The sequence below is a fragment of the Lutjanus erythropterus genome, chromosome 13 (genome assembly GCF_056507025.1).
Source record: "Lutjanus erythropterus isolate fLutEry1 chromosome 13, fLutEry1.hap2, whole genome shotgun sequence".
Classification (NCBI taxonomy): Eukaryota; Metazoa; Chordata; class Actinopteri; order Lutjaniformes; family Lutjanidae; genus Lutjanus; species Lutjanus erythropterus.
In genome coordinates, this window is record NC_139329.1 from 13,285,413 (window position 1) to 13,310,595 (window position 25,183).

At 40.8% G+C, this 25,183-nt stretch overlaps 1 protein-coding gene across 3 annotated transcripts in view; it reads left to right on the forward strand.

Annotated features, from left to right (window-relative positions):
- Positions 1–25,183, forward strand: part of srgap1a (SLIT-ROBO Rho GTPase activating protein 1a) — a 111,207-nt gene that overhangs the window by 71,503 nt on the left and 14,521 nt on the right. For 2 of the 3 annotated variants that reach the window (XM_084735051.1, XM_084735053.1), the window contains exons 9-18: positions 4,264–4,461; positions 5,050–5,134; positions 6,872–6,899; positions 7,763–7,868; positions 11,691–11,751; positions 12,541–12,618; positions 12,864–12,998; positions 16,216–16,321; positions 16,499–16,723; positions 19,384–19,463. In XM_084735051.1, coding sequence (XP_084591177.1) covers positions 4,264–4,461; positions 5,050–5,134; positions 6,872–6,899; positions 7,763–7,868; positions 11,691–11,751; positions 12,541–12,618; positions 12,864–12,998; positions 16,216–16,321; positions 16,499–16,723; positions 19,384–19,463 — 1,102 coding nt within the window. Of the gene's footprint in view, positions 1–4,263; positions 4,462–5,049; positions 5,135–6,871; positions 6,900–7,762; positions 7,869–8,533; positions 8,568–11,690; positions 11,752–12,540; positions 12,619–12,863; positions 12,999–16,215; positions 16,322–16,498; positions 16,724–19,383; positions 19,464–25,183 lie in introns of all 3 variants that reach the window. The other variant, XM_084735052.1, reaches the window with a different exon arrangement.

Genomic DNA, 25,183 nt, shown 5'->3' on the forward strand with positions numbered 1-25,183 from the left:
TCTTTTTCAGATGTAATAATCTGGCCATTTAGATCTCGTTTGTCTCTGTATGAAGCGGAGCTCACACAGGCTGATTTTCCTCCTCTGCTCTCGTTCGTATTCTCAAGACGTTTCACGCTAAACTCTGGCAATCTAATACCATCTCCTTTTGCAGGGTGTGTTTGTTTTTCCTCAGATAAATCTCAGGGAGGCACATCAAAGCCTGTGTGGGTATGTGTGTGTGTGTGTGTGTGTGTGTGTGTGTGTGTGTGTGTGTGTGTGTGTGTGTGTGTGTGTGTGTGTGTGTGTGTGTGTGTGCACTCATTGCGGGATAATCAGCAGATTTACACACTTTACTACATGGTCTGTTGAAAGCCATGGACAACAGTCGGCTTTTTGTGATGCGATTGCTGAAATAACGGTTAGTGATACTGTGCTGCTGCCCTGCAGAATAACATTGGTTCTAGAGTGCGACAAGCTGAATTTTTTGGGATTTTAACGCTACAGAAGTTATTTTGAGTCCAGTGAATGGTGAGTGTTAGTAAGCCAGATAGTATTTTAGCTCCACTTATTGGTGGACTGTCTGCATAGCACCGTAGGAAATACCCGAGTCATGGTTCTTTATTAAAAATAAACAGACTTAATTCAATCCCAGGGACTTCTCCGCAGCTCTGTTGTGTAGCTACAGGGACTAATGGGCATATCCAGCAAGTCTCACTAAGAGCTACGTTGTAATTGAGCCCAGCAGTGAACACTGGTAACTATTCGTCTGCTGAATAATGGATAAACTCAACAGCTTTTTTTCACTGGGAGCAATTCTCTCGCATGCATGGGTCCTGTCTTCATGATGACAGCTGGGCCTCTCGCCTCCATGGGGGCCACCATGGATGAGGCTGCCGGGCACACGGGGAAAGAGAGAGAGACCAAACGTACTCAGAACGTGTAACTAACGTGTCACAGCAAGTTACCTATTTTAGGGACCTGTTATAGCTAAAACTACAGTGCATGCATGTAAAGTGAGTGTAGATTTCTTTTTTTTTTCAGGGCAGGGGCTCCATTATAGAAACTTTCTAAGTCTTAAATCCTATCTTATCTGTACGATGACATCTAGGATTTTTGGCTTTACGGAAACATGTTTTCTGACTGCATTTAGGGGGGAAAAGAATCAACCAAAATATTATGATTGAAAGACGACTGGAACTGTATGACAACGCTTTAAATTTCCTAGGTCATGTATTAAGGGAAAATTTTGCACTTTTCACGTGCACTTTGGATGTTCAATCAGTGTTTTGTAAATGTAGCCTGCTGTATCGACTGGAAAACAGAGTTCATGTGCTGCAAAGTCTGTTTTTCTTCCTGCATCCAGTAATGTCACTGGATGTATGGAAGACCTACAGACTCTCTCAGCTTGGATTTCTAGTCTCCTCCTCTGGGTCGCCGGAGGTGTGCTAGGAGAAGCAGGATTTTTATTTTTGATGTTATATTTTGTGGTGGAAACACTACTGCTTGGGCCTTCAAAATCAGCAAAATATGAAAGTTCCTCGTAGTAGCTTCAAGATAGTATATGACGTCTGAGAAAGGATAGGACACAGCCGTGAGTTTAGAAATTGCTTCTGTAATAGTGAGATCGGATTTTTCCTGTTTTTGAAACTCAACTTAAGGCAAGACCACCAGTAAGGAATTCTGTAATGAGGCGCCAGTTTTTTTTTCTCACACAGAAAATAACTCCTTTGATCACCAAATGACATTCCCTGACTGTTGTCACCAGACAGGGTGATGTTTTTTTGCAAACTTTTATGTTCACAGAATCCCCCATTTCCTTTTCCATGCTGTCATTAGCCATGTTCAAACACCCTGTATGTTTTTGCTTCATGATGAGATGGATGACACTGTAACTACATCCACATTGCATGCCCCAAGCATGTGTGTCAGCACTGTAATCCATCAGTGTAGCACACGAAAGAGTTGAAGTCCACCCTGCTTTTCAGGTGGGTTTTTTTTTGTTTTTGAAGCCCAAATGAGTCACAGGTCAAGCTGTTTAAAAAAAAACAAGCTATAAACCACTGTTGTCTGTGTGTTACACAAGAAACCCACCTTGTTCTTTCATTAGCACTGAGGTCAGACTTACTTAATAATGAAGAAATGGGGTCGCAGCCTTTGAGTGGGGGTCCAGACCATTAAGAATAATTAGGAGGACTTCCAGCTGCGTCTCACTCAGGGCCCTGTTGACCTGTGATGCCCCCACCTTTTCAAAGCACACACAGTCGAGCTGCGATGGTTGCAGCACTTCACTCCCCTCCAGAGTGCATCTGTTGAATGAAGCTGAATTTTTCTTGAGATGTGGTGGTTGTTGATGTTTTCTGCATCAGCATGGCCTCTTTCCCTCTGCAGCTTTTCCACATCAGTGAGTCACACTCACACTTGACAGCCTTCAGACTCTTCCTCCTTCTCTGTTTGTCTCCTTTATCTTTTTCTCTATCTCTTCCTATTCCTATTCTGCAAATGTCCTCAGCCTGCAGGGTGCTATATTGATATTATTTTAGTAAACTGGTCAGGTAGTCAATTAATTTGAAGGATTAAACATCAGGCAAAATGATTACTGTATTGACCCTTGACTGAACCATGGTTTTAATACATTTTAACTTCATAAATCATATGTGCAATTACAATAAATGAAAGAAATGTTTAACCCTTACAACTGGGCCATTTAAAGTTTTTAATTGGGCCTTTTCATGTAGATAATCACATCATGGGGCCAGTCTTAGGACAGAACGACGAGAATGTAGTTTCACATTCTGACTTTTTAGCCACGCTACCTCTGGGCTCTGGGGATGAAGTGTCGGTTGATCAGTTCACCACTTTGATCTGGCCAGAAATATCTCAGCAACTATTGGATGGATTTCCAGCAAATCTGGGATGTTATCCCCTCAGGATTAATTGTAATAACTTTGGTGATCCTCTGACTCTCCGTCTAAGGCCATTATCTGGTCGTAAGTTTGATTTGGTCAAGATTTTTCCTGTATTTAGTCAAATACCAAAGGCTCTCATCAGCCTCAATGTAGTTTGTTTTTAGTTCCAACTAGCAAATGTTAGGATACTAATACACTACTCTGTGATGGAGAACATGGTCAACATCATACCTGGTGAGCATCAGCATGTTAGCATTTTCATTATCGCTGTGAGCTTGTTAGCATGCTGGTGTTTAGTTTTTAGTTCAAAGCCTTTCTGTGCTCAAGTTGCTCAAATAACTATTTTTCTGTAAAAAGTCAGGCTGTATTTTTGAAGTTGTGAGGGACCATGGCACATCCATGGCACTATCATCACATCTGTGTACATCAGACAGTAGGTACATCATCTCTAGCCCAAGTCACCAAGGTTGGCTTCAGGAGCTCTATAACTAAATCTCAGCCTAGCTTAGGTCAAACACTTGTCTTTAACAAGATGTGTTATTTACAGACACTTGGCCTAACAATAACTGCTGATTCAATATTAGCAGTGTCGTTCATCCACACTCAGGTTCAGGCAAGGTCACAAATTAATTATTAGACTTGTCTATGAAACAGTTTCTTTAAGTCGACATGGATGCAGACAAACCTGTCAAATTTAATATTAGCATTAAAATCTATGGGATTTTCTGTTTTCTGTCCCCTAATTGCCCCTAAGGGGGCACAGCCATGACTTTCTGGCACAGTCAGTTTTACTGCAAGTTATTTATTTATTGCCAGCACAATCAGTATCTGCTTTGGTCTCTTAAATTTTAATGGCGCTGTTACAAACTCATTTGCCCCCCAATTTGTTTGTCACGTTCTCCGTCATCATATACTGGACACAGTCTTGTCCTGCAGCACTTGCACTGGCTGAACATCTTTCACAGTAAGTGGGGCACGCTCTGCAAACTCCTGACGTTTATAAGCTCCGGCAGAAGCACTCCTGTTGACAGGGAACAGACGGTTATGGAAATGAATCTTAAAAAGCCTGCGACTGAATGTACCATCTCCAGCAGACACTGCTCACCTCTGGCCCCTCTGAGTGCATGCAAATTGATTGCTTTGGTCTGGATCCATGTTCAAGGGCTGGAGGATTTTTAGGAACATGCATCTTGTCAGAAAACACCTTAGTTTCAGTGTCATGTGATGGCGAGAGAGGTTTTTAGGGAGTGTGGTGATACGAGCCGCTGATTATGCTCTGATGGTAACATTGTGATAGTGAAGAGATGACATCTAGTTTTTAGTTTTTGCTTTATCCAATTCCTCAACTCTTTCCTCTCACACCTTGTGTCTCCAGATCAAAAAGACATCAGAGGCGACCCTGACCACCATCCAGGACATGGTGACCATTGAAGACTACGATGTGTCAGAGTGCTTCCACCATAGCCGATCCACTGAGTCCGTCAAGTCCACTGTGTCTGAGACATACCTCAGCAAACCCAGCATTGCCAAGAGGAGGGCCAACCAGCAGGAGACGGAGCAGTTCTACTTCATGGTGAGTGAAGATATGTGTTTTAAAGGTATAATTCAGATTATTTGAAGTGGGATTGAATAAGGTACCTCTTACAACCCCACTTCAAATAATCCAAGCTGTCCCTTTAAGAAAATAGGAGGCTGGTGGATATGTTTGAGCAAATACAAATGGATTCATAGTTGTCTTCTATTTCTGTATGAAACCCTTGGTTAGCTTTCTAAACTTAGAAGTTTAAAAATAAGTGACTGATATTGATTATATACTCTGTTTAATAGCTGCTACAAAAATCTCTAAAATGTATTGGAGAATATGAACTCTAAGCTTTCATGTGGACTTTTAAATGCTTCATCTGAGCATGCAAATTTTAAAACTCTCACGCACCAAGCCCCTTTGAAGTCTTTGATCAGCTGGCAGAGGGGCAGCTCTCCCAAAATATAAGGCTAACTGCTATCCTGTTCCAGTCTGAAGATGGACATGCTCTGATAACAGCTTTAAAAAGACTCAGCATGTCCTTTGCCCTTGGCTTTTTTATCGTAGATTGCTGTCTTAAGAGCGGGGGCTCTGGCTGGCACTCAGGGCCAGGGTGTAATTACTCTCAATTCTCCACAGAAATTCCGGGAGTTTCTGGAGGGCAGTAATCTCATCTCCAAACTGCAGGCCAAACATGACTTGCTGAAGAGGACACTTGGTGAAGGTATAGTCAGGATCCCTTTATGTTTACACTCTTCTCTCATAGCTCCCACTGTTCCTGTTACACTGTGACGAAGACTTGAGTCTTACCTCCCAACGTTAAAGCCACTTTGACCAGTTTGTGTGTGCGTCACCTTCCTCAAGCCAAAGTGGAGATATATTAGCGCTAATTAATGTTCAAACATCCAACACAACTCATAATTGGTTGGTAAATATTGTCTTTTTATTTCCTGCAGTCCTACCAGTCTTTTCTGTGGCAAACTTCCCATTGTTTGTTCTGCTTTTTCCACTAGTCAAAGCTCCTAGATGGTAATCTGGGTTTTAGCCAGGCAAGCTAGAGCTGAGGGGGGATTGTGAATTTGTATTATCCGTCTTAGTGATTGATTTGCTCCCAAGTTAATGGACTGCTGTGTATTAGTAGGGTGACGGTCATTACCAACGCTCTCTCCTTGTTCTACATTGGTGGGATCTCCTTGAGGCCTCAAGCTAATCTGCCGTCAACCCAGAGAGAGTCTGTCAGTCATTGTTCAAACCAGCAGTCTTGGTAGTCTCACTCAAACTGTCCACTTAATGAGCAACGGAGCTGTGTGGTAATGAGGAAGTGGAACGCCTCCAGCTTCTCTCACGCTCTCCGTAATCTTATTTTTTGTCAATGAGTACAGTATGAGTCACAGAGACACACAGACAGGTCAGGTCCTGTTCATGAGAACAGATGGCCACACGTTCGAAACGACTACTGTTCTTTAAAACCATTTGGAAGCTATTTTGTACTTAATCTTACTTCGCCTGTCCAAACTTGTAGCTCTGTGTATTACTACAAATATTAGTGTGTGTGTGTGCCTACGTCAGTTGTAAACCTACAACTGTGTGCCTGGTGCCTGTTTGTTTGTGCTGTAATTCTAATGTAGCGCGAGTGTTGCCTGCACTCTTAGAAATAAGGGTTCCTCCTGAAGGGCTGAGGTTCTACACAGAACCATTTGCTTCTGAACAAACCTTTTTGGAAGAAAGAGTTTTTCAAGAGTTGTAGGAATCCTTGAATGGCTCTCTCTTCAAAGGTTCTTCAAGGGTTCTTTGTACCATAATATAAAAGGATTCTCAAAGAACACCCTGGGTGTATCCTAATATAACCTTTGGAGTATAAAGGATTTTCTGTAGAACCCCATGGGTGTGGTCTGGATATATATCCCTAGAAGTATAAAAAGGTTCCAGGCGGCTTCTAGTTAAAACTATTGAAATATAAAAAGGTTTGTGGTAGAATCCCCTCTGTGAGTTCTTGTTAGCCCCCAGAGAGGGTTTTAGGTGGAACACCTAAAACTTACTTAGAAAAATTCTCTGGGTGGAACCTCCCACAGATGGGTCTAGGTATAACCCTTTATGTTGGGTTCTAGATAGAATTCTCTGATATGGTTTCCTAAGGGAACCTTTATAAAAGGTTTTACCAGTAACCAAAAAGGGTTCTCCGCAAGTACAAGCCAAAGAATGCTTTATGTTTCTAGCTAGCACCTTTATTTCTGAGAGTGTGTAGGAGTCTCTGTGTAAGCTGTGTGTGAGTGTGTGTTTATGTGTGTAGGTGTGCGTATGGGTTTGTTTGTGCTGCTCAAGAGGACAGCGGTTGCGGACAGATGGCAGGCTTCAAATGCTTCACTTGGCGTATGTAAAATGCACCACAGGGACCTCAGAGACAGGTCCTGGCATGTCCACACATCTGACTTCTCTTCTTTTTTTCTCTCTTCTCCCACAGGCCACAGAGCTGACTACATGACCACAAGGTAAAGTGCACGCTCACACTTCAGGACCTGTGCGTATTCAAGATGCACATCCAGTCCACTCTCCTTTCAGCAGCGACAGAAACATTTATGACGTGCTGCCGCTCATCAAGGCGAGGATAGTGCGCCTAAGGAAATTCTTATCTGAAGTGAAGTCCTCTGTGGGCCGTAGTTAGACGTGAGTTAGAAAAAAAAAGCCCCTGGAGAGCACTGAGCAGATGTGCTGGCCTCCATGCTTTTTAAGATCAACCTTGTGTTGTATCTACGGCTTACTGTACTTCCCATTCCCAAAAGTACCACATGTCAGGCCATTATAGAGAGTGTGAGGTGGTAGAGTGTTCACAGTCAGAAATGAGAGGAGAAAGAATTTACATGACATTTAAATGTTTTAGCATCAGTTGTAAACAGATAGAAACATGTGGGTTAGTGTTTAACTTTTTATTGTTTTTGTTTAAGTATGGAAATAACGTCTGAAATAGAAGCCAAGAAGCCAAACTGCATTAAGTCACACACACACATCCACACAAACTCAGAGAGGCAAATCCCCCGCAGGGCCTGTCATGAAGGGGATGCTGACACATACGATGCTCCCAGCGGGTCTGATATTTCACTGGCCTGTGATATCTTGTGGAGAAGGAAAAAAGGGGATTATAAAGAAGAAGTTCATTCATGGGTTTCAGCAGCATCTGAAAATACCCTCATTCACCTGTCTATCATCTGGACTCGAAGGGTTTTTAAAGATTAGTCAGCCGCAAGTTCAGTTTTGAAGTTTTTTGAGGGACGTGAAGGTTACTGGAGAGCAGATAAACCACCCTGAAAGGAAGACTGCATTGTTTACTCATCCTGATGCATTCTCTGTATTCTAGACATCCCAACGGGCCGTTCAAAACCCACACTGGCACCCGGCGGGCTAGACCCCGCTCTGTTTTTAATGTTAGGTTATTTAATGGCAATTTGGAGTCATTTATCAAGGTACTGATTACCAGTCTGCCTGCTTGACATCGCTCCTCCTCCTATCTATTTTCTGTCTTGCTCTGGCTTTCTGGCCATTTTGGTGGGTTCCCCCAAAGCATCTTAGCTGTGATTTATCTTTTACCAACAAGAATGAGAAAAAAACAACAACAACATATTTGTGCTAAGATGGATTCTGGAAACCCTCCTCCTGAGTCAGTGAGCTCTGGCAGTCTGAGATGTAAAGGATGGCACTGATAGATCCGGAGGGCTGCGGGAGGAGCGGAGCGGCAGTCGGAGGGATAAATGTTTGTCTCAGTCAGCTCCCCTGACTCACTGCTGACCTGGCATCACTGAGCCGCTCTTTCAGAGTTGCTCTCTCCTCCTCCTTCAGAGCAAGAGCAGAGGCCAGTGAAAAACAGCAGTATAAATGGCAGTCGGGGAGCGGATGCCAGGCTGATAAGGTGCTGCTGTCTCCCTCCTCCGGGCCTCTTCACTGCCTCTCACTGGTGGCCACGTCCACTCCAATCCTGCCTGACCCTGTCCAGTTCTGTTCTGTTGTTTACTTTCGGGATTGATGCCAGCAGAGTGGAATGTGGGTGCGCTCTTGGTGGGCAGCTGCTGTGGTCCTAATCTGGGTCTTGCCTTTTCTCTCTCTTTCTGTCTCTTGCGACACTTCTCTGTAGCCGTGGACGACGGAACTCACACGCTCGACATCAGGTAGACACCTTGAAGCATCTTGGGGGGGCCCATGCCGCTTGCCTGCGCTCATTTCCTTTACCTGTCCTGCCTTTACATATTTTTCACACCATGTTTGTCTGTCTTGTATTCGTAACCTGACTTCTGTGAGTCGACTGAGACAGATTGAATTGAAGTTTTTCTCCCTAAACAGATTTTACAGGAAATTGTGCATTTAGTTTCAAATGTGAGCTAGCATGATCCTCACACTCCTATACTACGATGTGATGTTTATCTACAGATCTACCAACAATTACCACTTCAATGAGGAACATCTCTATTTGTTTAAAATTTGAGGAAAATCTGTGGAAATATCACAGTTCTATGGCACAGACTTCATGTGGCCTGGACTCGAGACAAATTCAGAGACACACCTTGAAAACATCCATTCAAGAGGTCATCTGACAGGTTATGTGAATACAAAATGTTAAATCAAAAGGAAAATAAAAAAAAAAACATGAAACACTGGACAAAGTAAATAGTACGATATGGATGCGTAAATATTGATCCCCTAAGTATAAGTCATATGTGCAATAAATATTGAAGTACCTAAACCTAAATCCCATAAAAAAATCATGCTAGTGTAGAATATTGATGAGGAAATAGAGCATTAGTAACAGTGGAGACAAATATAACCCATAGTGAAAATATACTTTATGTGGCCAAAAACTGTAAATGGCATCATAGTATAATAAAAAAAAAACGTATCTGTCAGGTCAGTAACCTTGTACAGTACCAAAAGGTCAAAACAACTTGAATATCACATGACTAGAGCATCAGGTTTACACCATCATAATGTAATGCAATAATCAGGAAGCAAAAGGAAAATGCAACCTGACCTATTTAAGAGGTGCCTCTGCTCATCTAAAATGTGGTAATATTGAATGTCAGTAAAACCAATACCACAGCAGTCAGTACATAAAGCATGAGTTCAGGATATTTTATCCACATGAACATGCAAATAATAACAAATAACACTTTGCTTATCACAAATCAAACACACAAGCAGAGTGGACTGACCACAGAGAGCCTGTTTAAGAAAGTCATTGCAAAAATGGCTGCAGATCCTCATTTCAGTCCCCATTTAGAACTTATGGAGCCAGTGTCCAAAGTGTAAATTCAAATTTTGTATCTTTTGCGCCACAGTGGCACTTATGCCCAAAACATCACATGGTGATATGGGAATAAAGGTTCATGGGAGTCTAGTGTGCAGCCTGTTTTGTTTTTGTTTTTTTTCATTTTGACATGTACTTCTGTCCAGCACTTAGTATTTATCATGTTTGGATGTACGTGCTTTTCTAAACTTGTTGCAAATTCCCAGCATGAACCATTTGCAGCGTCAAAATTGGTATTGAATTTGTGTGATACAAAGCAGTCGTCCCCAGTCTCACATATCCAACAGGATAGTATTACATAATCCTGCCGCACCAGACCTGTGCCTCAACCCTCACGGCTCCACTCCAACGATAGATAGTCGATTTTGGCATGGTCGCTGTGTTTGGGCCGTGTGTATACCCCCGAGGGCTGTAAACAGATCCACTGTATTATTAAGAGCATGTACTGAGTCCCTGAGTCCAGCACCGAGCTGCAGGAGCAGCTGGCACCAAGGCAGAACAACAGTGCAGTCCACATCTAAGTGCATGAGAGGAATGTGTTTTCTGTGAAGGAGACTGTGCTGCTCCTCTCATCTCACCACTTCTGTCCTGAGCTCCACGTGGAGTGTGTGGCTCTTTAGATAAGTTCTCCTTCATTCAAACACAGAGTGCACTTGATTGCCAGCATAACAAGACATAAAGTATATTTAGCAACGCTGGAGGACAATTGAAAAGTGTTTGACAACAGGTTTGTCCATGCAGTCAGTGATATTTGTGGTATTTCATAATCAATGAGTAATTACGGGAGACTGGACATGTACAATCAAACAGCTGCTAAAGTCAACTCAGTCTGTCTCAGTAAGATCTCAAGAAAGGTAACTCTCACTTTGTATCTAAAAGGGAAAATTCAGCAAAATTCACTTTTGCCTCTTTGAAATGAATTGGCTGGTACTTCTGATGATTTGTTAGAAAAAAAAAGTGTAACACTAAGCTACAACTGTGTCCTTGGTCAGTATCGCACTGACTGATTTACCATTTACACTGATTGGACATCTACATGAAAAGTGCTGCATTTTCCCTTCAACCTCCAGACTTTACTTACACTGGGTGTGCATGTTTACTTTTAACTTCGTGTTAAACCATTTCTGTCAGAGCCCGACTGATACACCAGCAGGCTGATAATCATCGGTCTATTTTGGGACATCACAGATATATTTGCAGAGAAGTAAACTGCCATAATATAATGTATCATGTACACTGGCTACACTTTATAACAGTAGCCATCATTAATAATTGATAAATTAATAGTTAATTAAAGTTAGTTAAAAGTTATTTTACTGTTAACAATGAAAGCAAAACACAAGTTAGGTAGTTTACGTCAGTAGTTAACTAGCTAGTTATCTAACATCTTGCTAACATTAGTTTGCTTACAATGTGACAACATGTATGTCACTTCAGCTGGTCCCCCAACAACATCTCTCAACCATCTTCAAAATTTGGTTTTCTTTTCAACATAGATTAGTTGAATTTATATCATATCTAAGTACAGAAAACAGGAAAGGAGAAAGTTAACTGAGGTGTCAAGCTCACTCAGTTGTTATTAGACCAAAAAGCAAAAAGGGACAGGACTTCAGAAGGATCAGTTGTAGCATAGTAAACATTTTAATTATAATTTCATTGTTAGTTAACATTGAAATAACTGAAAGATTAATTAACTATCAATTCACCATTTATTAATTAATTTCTTACCTGTTTACTTGATACTGAACATTTTAACAAAGTATATTTTTTATAGTTATTCTAATTAATTAAAATTAAATTGAACAAAATTTACTGTTACTATTATATATACTCTGATATACAGTATCATTATCTCAGAATGCATTTTATGTGTGTGATAATGTCCTCAAAATTCTAGTATCTGTCGGGCTTCAGCTCTTGTTCTTGTGATAAAAACAGTAAATCATACTTGATCTGACATTTGTTGTTTTTGTTTACTTTGCCTTCGAAGGACTCTGGACAAGCTATCCCCCGTGTGGTTGAAAGCTGCATTCGCTACATCAATTTATACGGTGAGTTGGTTGTTGTTGTTGTTGTTGTTGTACTGCGTGTAGACTTTTTGTCACTTCTCTCAAGCAATCATAAATTGATGACTGTATTTATATTTTCTTTGATGAATTCTTCTCATGAACCGACTGCAACCTGCTTCATTTCCAAGTCTGTCTGCCGTTGGTGAAAAGTGACACTTCAATGATTTCCAGGCGCTAATTGTATGGGCGTGTATCGTGTCGGGGTTTCAGCGTGTTCCACTTCAGCTGCAGTCATGGGAAAATGCAGATTCCATCCTGTTTACAGCGGCAGAGCTTTTTCCACCCAGTGTCTCAAACAGACACACAGCTGAGCCTGGCACAAGTGATGAGTTACAAAGTTGGTTTTGAACCAGAGAAAGACACTGAAAGAAAGTCAACTCTGAAGCATTTCAGATTTTACAGGCAGCAGTGAGATCTCACAGTTTGCAGGCCCGTCCGCTGCGTCTCTTATGACGTACAAAAATAAATCTAAAAGAGACAAACAGCAGACTAATCACGCTTCTTCCTGACACTTGACCTCTCCCCTTATTAAGTCCTAATCCCAGCTGGAAGACACTTTAGTAAAGCTTGATTGCAGCCACCCTGACTCATTAATTACCCTTAATTAGAAAAGTGAAGGGGCTTAACGAACAGGATGCGTATCTTAGGAGCAGCTAAAATAGGCTTTATTTGCTGAGTGACTGAGTTTCTTTTTGTGACTGTCAGAGTGGACTCTTTTACCTTCTGTTTCTGCTTCTTCTTTACCCCCTTTCTTTGTGTTTCTCTGTGCAGGCCTCCAACATCAAGGAATATTTCGTGTATCTGGATCCCAGCTGGAAGTCAATGACATCAAGAACTCATTTGAAAGAGGTACATGATGTCTCTTAAACTAAATCAACTACATATTATCACCTAAATCTATAAATGATCTTTGTTTTTGCCTCATTGTCAGATCAAAATGTTTGGTATAATTAAGATCTAATCTTTACACATTATATTGACCATATTTAACTAGTGGGCATCTGAGTTTTTAGTAGATATATTTCACATAAATTTGTGTGCATTTTTAATACTTAAGGACGTCCAACTGACCTGCTCGCTTGTCCTTGTCTTAGGAAACGACCCTCTGACGGATGATGAGAGTAATCATGACATCAACTCGGTGGCTGGCGTTCTCAAACTTTACTTCCGTGGTCTGGAGAACCCTCTTTTCCCCAAAGAGAGGTTCAATGATCTGCTGGCCTGCATCAGTAAGAACACACACATTTTACCCTCAGTGAGGCAGTTTTATTCAAAATGCATCTTTGTTTTTCATTGTGGCATAACAGCACAGTGTGTCAAGTCCACAGTTGTAACTATCATACTTTATATTAACATACTTGGCATTATTCCTCTCTCTTATACCATGTTTATACCCCAGATTATCCCCACAATAGACCAATGTGTTGTGTGGGCATTCTCAAAGTTAGAAACATGTATAAAACGTCTGCAATACATTTGTAAAGTTATAACAACCTTAGTTTATTAGTTTAGTTTGCTTTGTTCAATTCCTGGAAGTCTATGGGATCATCACAATAATAATCAAGTTTGGTCAGTGGACAAAAAAGTTAATTTTGCACCCTGTCTGCTTCTTTACTTTGAATATGTCTGATAGTTGTGTAGGTCAATGCTTGCTTATGCTTTTTCTGAATATGTTTTATTATGTGGCTGACTGTAATATCTACAGTAGTCTTACATTGTTTGTATTCCACATCAGATATAGTCCTCAGTACTGTATAATTAATGGTGTGTAGTCTTTCATCAGCAGAATGCCTCTGACTTCTCCTTCTCTGTGACACTTGTGTTGATACTCCTCTGTGGTATTTGGCTGAGTACTGAGAAGGATTGTTATCTGTCGAAAGTGACACAAAGCTGGCCGTGCTAACAGAACTGTGGTGGAATGTTAAATGTCCGCAGCAATGAATCTACGCTGAGGTCCTCATAAGAATAGTCACATTGTCATTTTGCTGCAACTCAGTTCACAGATCAGTCAGCTCTTTGTGTGGTTTGTTCTGATCTTTTAAGACATGACATGGGGACTTTGAGGCTCTGTTAAAGAACACATGGACGCAACGTGTGTTATAATGCCCTGTGCAGCTTTGTGTGTGTTGGTGTGTACTAGTGTGTTTTTGTGTACTTGCGAGTGAGCGAAGTGTGTGTCTGTGTGTTTCCTGGGTGTACTTTTACACATTTGTGCAGGATGAGTGATGGGGATTCCCTGTTTACATTCCCCAGCTCAACATGCCAGTGATTGCAGAGTGGGCTGAACGCCCAGCAGGTTCCATATTAAACACCCTCTGCTAATTCCATATGGAGCAGCTCAGACCAGCTACAAGATCACTTTTCCCTTTAACTGCTCTCAGTCAACGGTGTTTTTTTCCCCAACGCAGCAGCGTACTGCAGCTACAGATATCTTTCATTTTAACAGCAGGGATGTTTTGCGTGGGTGTGCTCACACATGTGGTGTTTGTAGGTGATGTATAAGCGTACATTGGAGTATAGCTTTCAATAGTAGCCTCTGAAGTGCTCAGGAGCCTTGCAGAATCCTAGTTAGGTATTCATGAAAAATGAAATACATCACAAGGATCCCAGAAGCCCAAATCCCAGATGGCCCAAAGTGGCTGGAGGGTGACAAGGCTATTTTTAGCAGCCAGCAGAGCCCCTGCTCAGCCAAATAAAATAGGCTGCTCCAAGTGCCACAGCAGAACAAATGAGATAGTAATAAAAGACAAACGGCTTGGTGTTCTCTAGCATGTTGACAAAACACAATATGAGGTAGAGTAGAGTTTGATACTGTGCAATAAATATGTGTATTTAGGAAAAGTTACTAATTTGTTGTTATTGTAATTTCTGATAGAAAAAAGACCACTCGTGTGTGTTTTGGAAATCATCCAGTCAAGTGAGTCAGAAAAATTACTTGCCCAAAGTACATTTTTACTTGCTACTGTAAAACCGTTGCCCCTGTTAAGTGTCCCATTTAATCTAGGTTTGCAACGTCTATAAGATGTCAGAAAATGGTAAAAACTGTCCATCCCAAGTTTTCAAAGCCCAAACTGATGCCATTAGATGTCTCATTTTGTCAGTCAAAAACCCCACAATATGCACCCCTACAGCTCAGTTGGTAGTACCATGTATTGAGGCTGTCAGTCCTCTGCAGCAGCTGCTGGTTCGATTCCCGCATGCAGCCCATTTGCTGCATGGCATCCCCTCTCTCTCTCTCTGCCCCCCTTCCTGTTGCATCTCCAGCTGTCCTATCATAATAAAGGCAAAAAGCCCAAAAAATAATCTTTAAAAAAAAGAAACAAAAACCCAAAATATATATAAACAAAGAAAGGCAGGAATTCTACATATTTGAGAGACCAAAAACTGAAAATTTACTTTAACGAGTAATCATGTAGCAAAATAGTTTAACAATAAATTTTTGTACCACTTGCCCAGTTGGGCAAGTGAGTTTCTAGATTTACTAGCCTGACATGGAATTAGGGTATGATATCCCTATGAGCTACATAGCACTTAAACTATGTAATTTTAATTCTACCAAAAAGAATGTACAAATAAGATGGTATTTGGTTAGCTTGTAAAATACCATCACAAGGAAACTGGTTAAAGAGGGCCCTCCTAGTGAGCAAACATGGTTAGAGGTAGAAGAGGAAATCTACATTATGGGGAAAACTGACACATAGTCTGAGAATGCAGGAAACACAGCTGGAGGAGAAGTGGAAGAAATTGACATTATTCAGAACCACAAACAGCGACGAAGACTACGGACAGGACCAGCTGATTTAGTAGATGAAACTGAGAGCGGATGTGCTACTAAACAGATATTTGTCTTTTTTGTGTTATTTTGTTTTGAGGGTTTATTTGTTCATCTGCTGGATTTTCTATGTTTGTAATCAACAATAAACACTGTGAAAAACCATAGAAAAAGAATGAAAGAACTTGACAAAGTGGTTTAAGAGAGGTGTTGTTTTTCATTTAGAGCAGGAAAACCTACTTGGCGTCTTTTTTATCAGCTGATATCTAAGAGTGCTGACTTCCTCCTCCTCTTCCTCTGTGGTATCAGCACAGGAACACACAGGAACACAGGCTGAGGTGAAGGTCATGGCCACAGTTAATACATGTCCCGTAGCATCTGCACACACACACACACACACACACACACACACACACACACACACACATTTTACATATCACTGCATTAGTAAATCTTTGCTGGCCCTCCAGAGACTTACAGTAATTCTGGTAAGTAATTGGCTCAGCTTCAATATGCTCTTGTATTGGTAGGCTGGGACCTGGTGTGGTATTAATCAATATGTGGATATTATCAGATAGATGAAAGTCTTTTCATTTAACAATGTTTTTTTTCCTTGTATTAAAGCATTTTATGGCATTAACACCAAACCTTCTCTTCCTTTTTTGCTGCTCTAGGAATAGAGAACCTGTATGAGAGAGCACTGTACATCCGTAAGATCCTCCTGACCATTCCCAGATCTGTCCTCATCGTCATGCGCTACCTCTTCGCCTTCCTCAACCAGTACGTGCATGACACAAACCAATAAATACATCATGTATTTCACTTCAGAAGGATTGTCCCCGCTTCATGAAATGCTATTCTACGTCTGAAGAGTCTGAAATACTGTCTCCAGTGCTGTGTCCTCTTCTTATTCAGCCTTTTCTTTCTTTCCTTCTCCACTTTCCCTCCTCCCTCCAGTCTGTCTCAGTACAGCGACGAGAACATGATGGACCCGTACAACCTGGCCATATGCTTCGGCCCCACACTCATGCCCACACCAGACAGTCAGGACCAGGTCTCCTGCCAGGCCCATGTCAACGAGATCATCAAAACCATCATCATCCACCACGAGACCATCTTCCCTGATGCCAAAGAACTGGACGGGCCCATCTATGAGAAGTGTATGGCTGGAGGAGACTACTGGTGAGGAATTCTGCTTTGAGTAATTATCCAGACATGAAAGGGATAGTTCAGATTTTTGATGTGGGGTTATATGCAGTACTTATCTATAGTCAGTGTATTAGTTACAGTAGATGCACCAGGAAGCTAAGCAATGAACTTCTGTGGACAGGTTCAGCAGCAAAACGCTGTATTTAGAATATTTTTCACCACTTTATCTTGCTGCCAGACAGCCATTTTCTGATTGGAAAAGACTGTTATATAAGCCAAATATCACTCTCTCTCGTTCAACCAGACTACACTGGCAAAATCAGTAATCAGAGGTAAAATTACTGATTTCACCATTGGAGTCTGGTTGAGTGGTATTGGCTTATTTGACGGCCAAGCAACAGTTTGCCCACTGGAAAAGGCTGTGTGACAGCAAAGCAAAATGTTGAAAATATTCTAAATAAAGCGAAAACTTAAATTGACATTTATTTTTTTAGATAGGCTTTTTTTGTGTGTGGCTAAAATATGTTTTGCTGCTGACCATGATCACAACAACACATTTCTTAGCTTCCATGCTAGTATTCCTCTCTGTTTCTACAAACTGAAGCGTGTCGACCACCATCTTCTGTAGGTGATGAACTGACTACGCAGGAGTACCTCATACAAGTCCACTTAAAATAATCTGAACTATCCCTTTCGTTTACTGTTGTACTGTGTTAATTCCCTGTCACTCGTGCCTGGGGGTGAAGTTGTGCGTTATCCAGGATTAAACATGAAGATGGAAAGGATTCTGATGAGGTCACCGCACGCAGCTGCACAGATTTACACAGCAAGATGTAGTTTTGAGAGTCAGACAGATGCTGGTGGTTTTGTGTCCATTTAGTTTCCCATGAAAGGAACAAAGGCATGCAGCCAAACCTTCTTCCTCAGGGACTCACTCAACATGCAGGTATGCGAGTGCGCTCAACGCTGCAGCTGTGTCAGTGGAGTTGATATGAGTAATTACACACACCAATTAGGCGTTTGTGGTAAAAGGAACATGACAAGGTAGACACATGTTTCAGCGCTGACTTTACATGGTGGACTCTTTTCTAGGTGAGACAGGCTGAAACAATCATGTTAATTATCGTGATCACAGCAGGAGGAAACTGAAAGGTCGCCTGACAGAGAAAGTATGATTAGATGAATCGCAGCACATCATCAAACAGATCAAACCTGAGGCCCTTTGCCAGCCCCACATCTGTAGGGGCGAATCACTTGTTTCTTCCTCTTGTTATCTGTCTCTATTTCTCCCTGTCCGTGCCACCACATCACCACAGGCTGACAGGGATTTATCCCTGGCTAGAGCTAATCAGCCGTCTCAGCACGACCGTGGCCCCCCCGGCAAGGCGCATGAAGCCCCAGGGAGATTTGTTGTCTTGGCTGCCTCCCTTTCTCGCAGAAGAGGAGGCGGCTGGTGACATGTTAGCATGGGAGGAGACAGTTCGGTTCCTGGCAGGGGTAATCTGTGGAGATCGGTGTGTCCGTGTGTGTATGTGTGGCATTACTGCCAGCTCTTTCAGCACGATGCCAGAAGAAGACCATTTAGAGAAAGAGGCCCAACCACAGATAGAGTATCTAAGCCTCTCATTGAATGACCGCTATTTGAACTTCCTCTAGGTCCCATTCATTGTAAAAAGAAAAAAAACAACCTTCCCTCATGTCATCTTCACTGAAATGGAATGTAATACTTTATTTTTTTTACTTCATTTGAAGGGTGTTCATAGAGAGTGTCGTGACACTCTCTATGTATCATTTATTATTATTCGGTCAGTGGTGGCATTTTTAATGCAAAGTTGACATAGTGTGAGATGTCGACTTGACATTAACTATGACAGCATAACCTGTCATACACATGCCATAGCAGGCCTAATTATCAAACTTAAATAAACTAGGTTAGTTGTTAGTTGTTACTGTGGCAATAAGTAAAGCTATTTTTCCATTAGAAAGCTCTGTTAATTACCTTGGTGCTGTATTCACTGTCATCAAACAGGCCTTATAACATTTAATGACATCTTGATGAAAAATCCAAATGGTGGTCCTGTGTTTGAGGTCAAGGGAAGTGTTCATGACACAATTATAATGGTCTCATGACAGCCAATCTCAAAACCAACCACATATATAATGTTAACACATAAAGCTAAATAGTTTTTTTGTCTGTTTAATTTGGTATGTTTATAAAGATTATACATATGGTTATGTTGTTGTGGTTAATGTCAATTTGCCATAACAAGATTCTCAGACATTGTCAACTTTGCATTAAAAATGACATAACCTACCGAATGATACTTAAATGGCAACAATCATAAACATTCATTAAGACTCCCTTATGTTCATGACAGGTGTCATGTTATAATTATGACAGTGTCATGTCACTCTTATGAACACCCCTCCAAATAATGTTATCAAATAACATTTGACTGTTGAGATTTGAGCAAAGGTCTGAAACTGAAAACTGAATTAGGCAGAAAAGGTGTCTTCAAACTACTTTTACTTCCTGAAAGAAAAAATATAGAAAAGCTACACAAGAGGGAAAAAAAAACTTTTTTTTTTTTTTTTTTTTTGGTCTGTTTTGAAACGGTGTCATGACCCTGGACCCTTGACCCTTGACCCTGTCTTGGCTGTGACCCTGACGGTTTGCATGTTGTCCCCCACAGTGAGAGCCCCTACAGTGAGCATGGAGCCCTGGAGGAGGTAGACAATGAGGGAGGGACAGAGACACACACCAGCGAGGACGGTGAGTGACAATCAAAATACATGCATGTATGTAGTACATGATCACATGAAACTTTTAAACTAGCTTAAATATAAGAAAGATTAAATTTAAACCTCTCTTTTTCTCTAAACCTAGATTAAATTTAATTCTGTTTCAGCAAAACTTTAAACTCAAACTTAAAATATGATCCAGTATTAAACTTTGAACTTTATCTTGAGGAGGTTTAACTTTGAAAATTGGTGCCTTCTTGAGATGGATTAAGCAAAATAATCAAGTTCCTTAAAAAGTTAAGGGACAGACTCAACCTAATTGAGTTTTAGCGCATGAACAGAACTTTTAGTGTTTTTTGTTTTTTACTTTTTAGCCAGCTAACAATGCAGTATTTTGTTAAAGAATATAGAGCAACCAAAAATATGTGGTTTTCTCAACTCTTTTATACTTACTAGGTCTGGATAAAAGCTCAAATATATTTTCTATTTATTTATTTTGTTTTTGGTCATCTCTAACAACTCCATGTTGATTTATCTACCAACTAAGATAGTGATTGTACAAAAGAGCTCTACATAATTTCAAATCTGGATTTACTCATTTTAAACTAAGTTTTGCTAAACTCTCATTAGAACTAATCTCAGATTTAATGAATCTTTATTCGTGCAACCCAGTGTATGTGTGTGATTTGCCCTTTTTTAACCATGTTTCCTTATATTGTTCTACCAAATTGCTTTTTTACATTAACATTCACTGAACATCACATTAATTAAGCTGTCATAGAACATACACTCACCCATAAAGTAAAATACTGTACTGTCCCATCCATATGCTGTGTACAAATGTAAGCTTTCCCGCATGTCTGTGGTGCTGCAAGGGTTAAACCCAGCTCTCTGCAGCTAATCCTGCCTTTCAGCCTGTTAAATGCAGTAACCTTGAAGAGCTAGGGAACCGGGCTCACAGTGATGGACAGCCATTCATATTCTAATGCTTCTGCTTCTCCCTTGGGGCCTCGGGACACTACTACATCCCTCCTTTTACAAATTCCACGGTGGTCTGCACCCCCTGGATCCCCTGGGAGATTGGTCTTTTTTCCCATGGGTCATAGCCATATGTTAAAATTTTCAGGTCCCTTGATTTTTTTTATTTCCTTGTGAAAATAGTGATTTGTAAAATAATAGCAAATGTATGAGTGTATGTATCAACAGTGTCAGGTTTTAATAGCTGTTCGAAAATTACACAGTCTGTGTTTTCTCTGCATTTAACTACTTTTCCATGTGTCCAAGAGAAATGGGAATAAATTACAAAAGAACACCAGGCTCATATAGACACTGGAGGATACAATAGACTTCACACAGGCATGGTGGGATACAGTAAATTTTGTGTGATCATACATGTGGTCCTTTATTTGAGTGAAATGGATACCAGTTGGTCTGGTCCAAATCAAACAGCGAGTGACTTGAGTTCGAGCTAAAATATCAGCCGGGGTCAGACGTTGCTGTCAACTTCAAGCAAAAAGCAGAAAAAGACAATAAAACTCATTAGTCATAGCTCATTAGCTCATTAAAAAGTGCTAAATATCTGTGACAGAGAGCTGACCAGATGCAGACAATATAGCAAAAAAGAAGAGTCCACCTGTAGTCAAGAAGTCTTCATATCTTACCTTAGTAACAGACTTCCCCAAACCTGTTTCCATGGTGATGACAACGGCCCCAATCCTGTCTGCTTTTCACACCCAGAGATGATTTTTAGGGGCTCCCTGTCTCCATTCGTCATCAGTCTCCATAGACAGAGTTTGGAAATATGGTTTATTTCCTCTTCTTACATCAGCTGTAAATCACAGCCCCCAAATTAAAATCATCATCTGGACGTCCTCTGCAACTAAAAAGGACATATCATCAAACAGGGAAACGTCTGTCTGTGAGGATTCCCACTGTTATACACAGATGGCAGTTATCAACTCTTTGAGTAATTAATGGAAGATTATGTTTTCCAGAAATCCCTTACTACCACGGTTTTGTTCCAAAGGCTTCTCCGTGCAGACTGGGAGGATGTCCTCACTGACCTGAGTCCCTCCCTGTGCAGTCTTGAACTGTGGTCAAGTTATTGTCATCAGTTATTTTTAAATCTCCATGACCTCATTTGGATTTCAGACACAAAAGCGAACGTCTTTTCCTGTTTGTTTATTTTTTATTTTTTTTTACCAGCGCTTGATTCTGTCGGCTGACAAACTGTTTAAAATGTTTATTCTCTTCTTTCTTCCCAAGGCTTAAAATGCATTTGCCCTCCGACCAAGTAAACACCAGACAGACAGAAGGACAGAGAGAGGAGTAAAAGTCATTCAACATGTTGGTCTAAGTAGCTGTCTCAGAATCTGCTCAGCGCAGCCCCCCTGGGGTGTTAGAGCTCATTATCTCAGATAGATGATCTGGACTGGGCAGATTTACACAGAGCACATGCAGAAAGTAAAGCGTAGTGATTGTTGCTTTCATCAGGGGCGAGTGTGATTTTTAAGATAAAGCTGGTAAGGTCTTTTATAAAGCTCAGCCCCGGTTTGTGCTTCCCATGTTTTACGATTATATTCTGGCCACAAGAGCTGAGCAGCCAATTTACCGAAAAATAAACACCACAGGGTCTTTGAAAAACCCAGAAAGTCATTTAGCAGCATTTCCCAAAGACTTTTCTAACTGTCTGGATGAAAAAATATTCTGTCCACAGCAGATAATATAGAGAATTTGAACACTTTTTCTTTAAAAAATGACTCAAATCAATTATCAAAATAGTTGACAGTTAATTTGATATGAAATGACTAATTTAAATGACTAATCATTCCACTGTATAGCAGTTGTTGGCATGCTAACATACTAAATTAAAGTGGAAATAGACAACTCTTTGTATGACTTATAATTATTAAGAAGTTGTTGATTGTAAAGTGTAGCAGCTAAAGAATAATGACACTGTGTCTTTAAACTGGTTTCCTATAACCAATGATTATTCACTATGCGAATCTGCCACTGGGCACGATTCTTCCCAGCAACATGATGTCACCATTATAACTACTTAAATGCGCAGACTCACGTTTCACCCTGATGCCTGGTTTGTGCAGAGGAATAACAATAATGATAATACTTCTGTTGTCTGGAACGAGAGGAATTTTTCTTTCCTCACAGCAGCTTCATTTGCAATATGACAAATGTTAAGACAAGAAACAAAATACATATATTTATCATAATATTACAATCCTCAATTAACAGTCACAGATGTTAAGGCCTGTTAATGTACATTTGATCTGGGATTAAACTCCATATTTAGTTTTAGGATTCACCGGTTCACTGTTTCATTATTCAGGACATGGTTTCTCAAACTATTAAAATGCAGTTGACATCGGTACAGCAGCCTAACCTCAGGACTGTCCCAGAATTCAATATAAGACTGTGACAATTTCAGTGTACCTGTTCAGGGACACCTGTTCTTTCTTTCCTCTTATTTCCAAAGTATTGTTGATCATTTCTTCACAGAGCTAGACTCTGACTCCAGACAGAAAGCAATCCAGTGTTGTGTCAAAATGAATTTCCTCATCAGATATAAGGGGTAGGGTTGGTTAGGCGTAGCAGAATATGGTAAGAGGGGACATGTATCAATGGGGAAACTGATTTCAACATGACACCTGTTGTCTTCGCCACAGTGGCACAACAATAATACCACTCTGAAATGCTAGGGGGCTGAAAAGTTGTCTGATTACACTTGAGGATGGTGAACATGGTTAACATTTGGCCTGCTAAACATCAACATGTTAGGATGCCAATGTTAGCATTAAGCTCAAAGCACCACTGTGCCTTAGTACAGCCTCATGCTAACATGGCAGTAGACGCTGCATTCACATGATTCCATTGCAACTAACAGTTATAACCTAATACCATATTATAAATTACATATGAGCAAAAAATGATATGCAAGACATGAATTAATAAAAAGTTAGCAACCAAACATTTTACTTTATCCACCATGTTTCTGCATGTTTGATGTCAACAGACAACAACTCGACACCACATGAATGAAATGTAACCAGGCATTTATATTTCTGAAAACTGGATGCTTAAGTACTCTGACCTAGATGTAATAATAGTACATGAGAGCCACTATGCTTCATCATCTGTATTTTGAAAATCAAGTCAAAATCAAATTGTCCTCCTCTTTATTTCTTCCACTAATACCAAAAGATTTCATGTTTTTTTGCACATTAAAAGAAATTAGAAGGGAATTATTGAGAGGGCTTTGCATCTTTGAAACATGTCAAGTGAGAACCAATGTAAAATACAGATGTGTTTTAGTTTTGGGAGTTAAACTATGGATGGGCTTAGTGATGAGGTGAAATTGTGTTGCTCTCTCTGTTTCAAAAAAGCCTTGACATGGAAAATAATTTATAATTCATAATTGAGAGGCAACTTTCCTTCTTTCTCTCTTTCTCTCTTTCTTTGTCTTCTGTATTGCTGATGTTATGGGTTATCTTATCTTAAGGTATTTCATCTTCAGCCTATTCCTTTTTCAGTAGCTGGACGTGAATTTTATTGTGTAAAATAACTGATTACTGACCAAAATAAACTATTCATTCTTACTTAAAGAAACAAGAAAGGCACAAACTATACATGGTCCCTCTGCTCTGGACTGACACACATGATAGTCTCGTAGGCCGCGGCTGTCGTGCCTGGAGATTAATTGTCAGTTTGTAGAGTGGCACTTCTCACACACCATCAATACATTGATGTTATCTGCTGGTAAATTCACTACAAGGTCAGAGGTTAGCTAACTGGCACATTGATTATATATCACAGTGCAGCCGCAGAGTAGGATGTCCTTGTTGTCAAGTGCCCCAGAAGGCATACTGTATACTGGACTGAGCATGATTAAGGGCAGTGTAATTTACTACACAAGAATCCTTTTCTCCCCACAAAGAGCCGCGTCAAGGTCCAACATGAAGTCTCCTGCTCTATTTGTAGATTAATATTTGTCTTCTGAGAAAGGGGTGGACAGAAGAGAATATCATACCCCCTCCTATTGTATTGATCCCAACCGTGTCTCACACCAGGCTCCTGCTCCCCTATTTCTATGTATGAACATGGATGTAGAGCAACATCCCCTCCAACTCCGCTCCACTGGCTTGTGTAAGGCATCTGACAGTTCGTATCTCTTACACCACAGGCCTCCAACTCTCACGGTTCAGCATTTCTTTAACTCCAGTTGCAGTGGGTGTGTGTGTGTGTAACCTCGGGTGGTTGGGTCTGAAGCGATTCTCAGTTATAATTGCACAACATGACAGAGGGGATCCTTTACCGCACTGAGATTTGAGTTTATGGCCTGCTGCTCTCAGCCGCAGCCACGTCACTGCAGTGCTGGTGTGTGTGTATGTGTGTGCGCCGTGGATAAACATTTGCAGATGGACAAATAGATGGATAGATAGGCTGAAGTGAGAGAAAGAGATGGGAAAAATAGAGAAGAAGAGAAATCCCCTACACCGATAAGGCCCCCGTCAACTATATTAACAGCCTTGTCCGCCGCAGTGCTGCCCAATTAATTCAGGCAGTAAATTCCTGCTTGTCACATTTCATTGCAGCCACGTCACATCCACCATGTCAGGCCTGAGAAGCGAGTGAAGCCAGGAAGGTGGCAAGTTAAAGGTTCTAATAGAAATAAAGGAGGTAGAAATGAAGAAACCTCCACTCTGCTCAGAATCACTCCTGTATTTTACTCTCTCA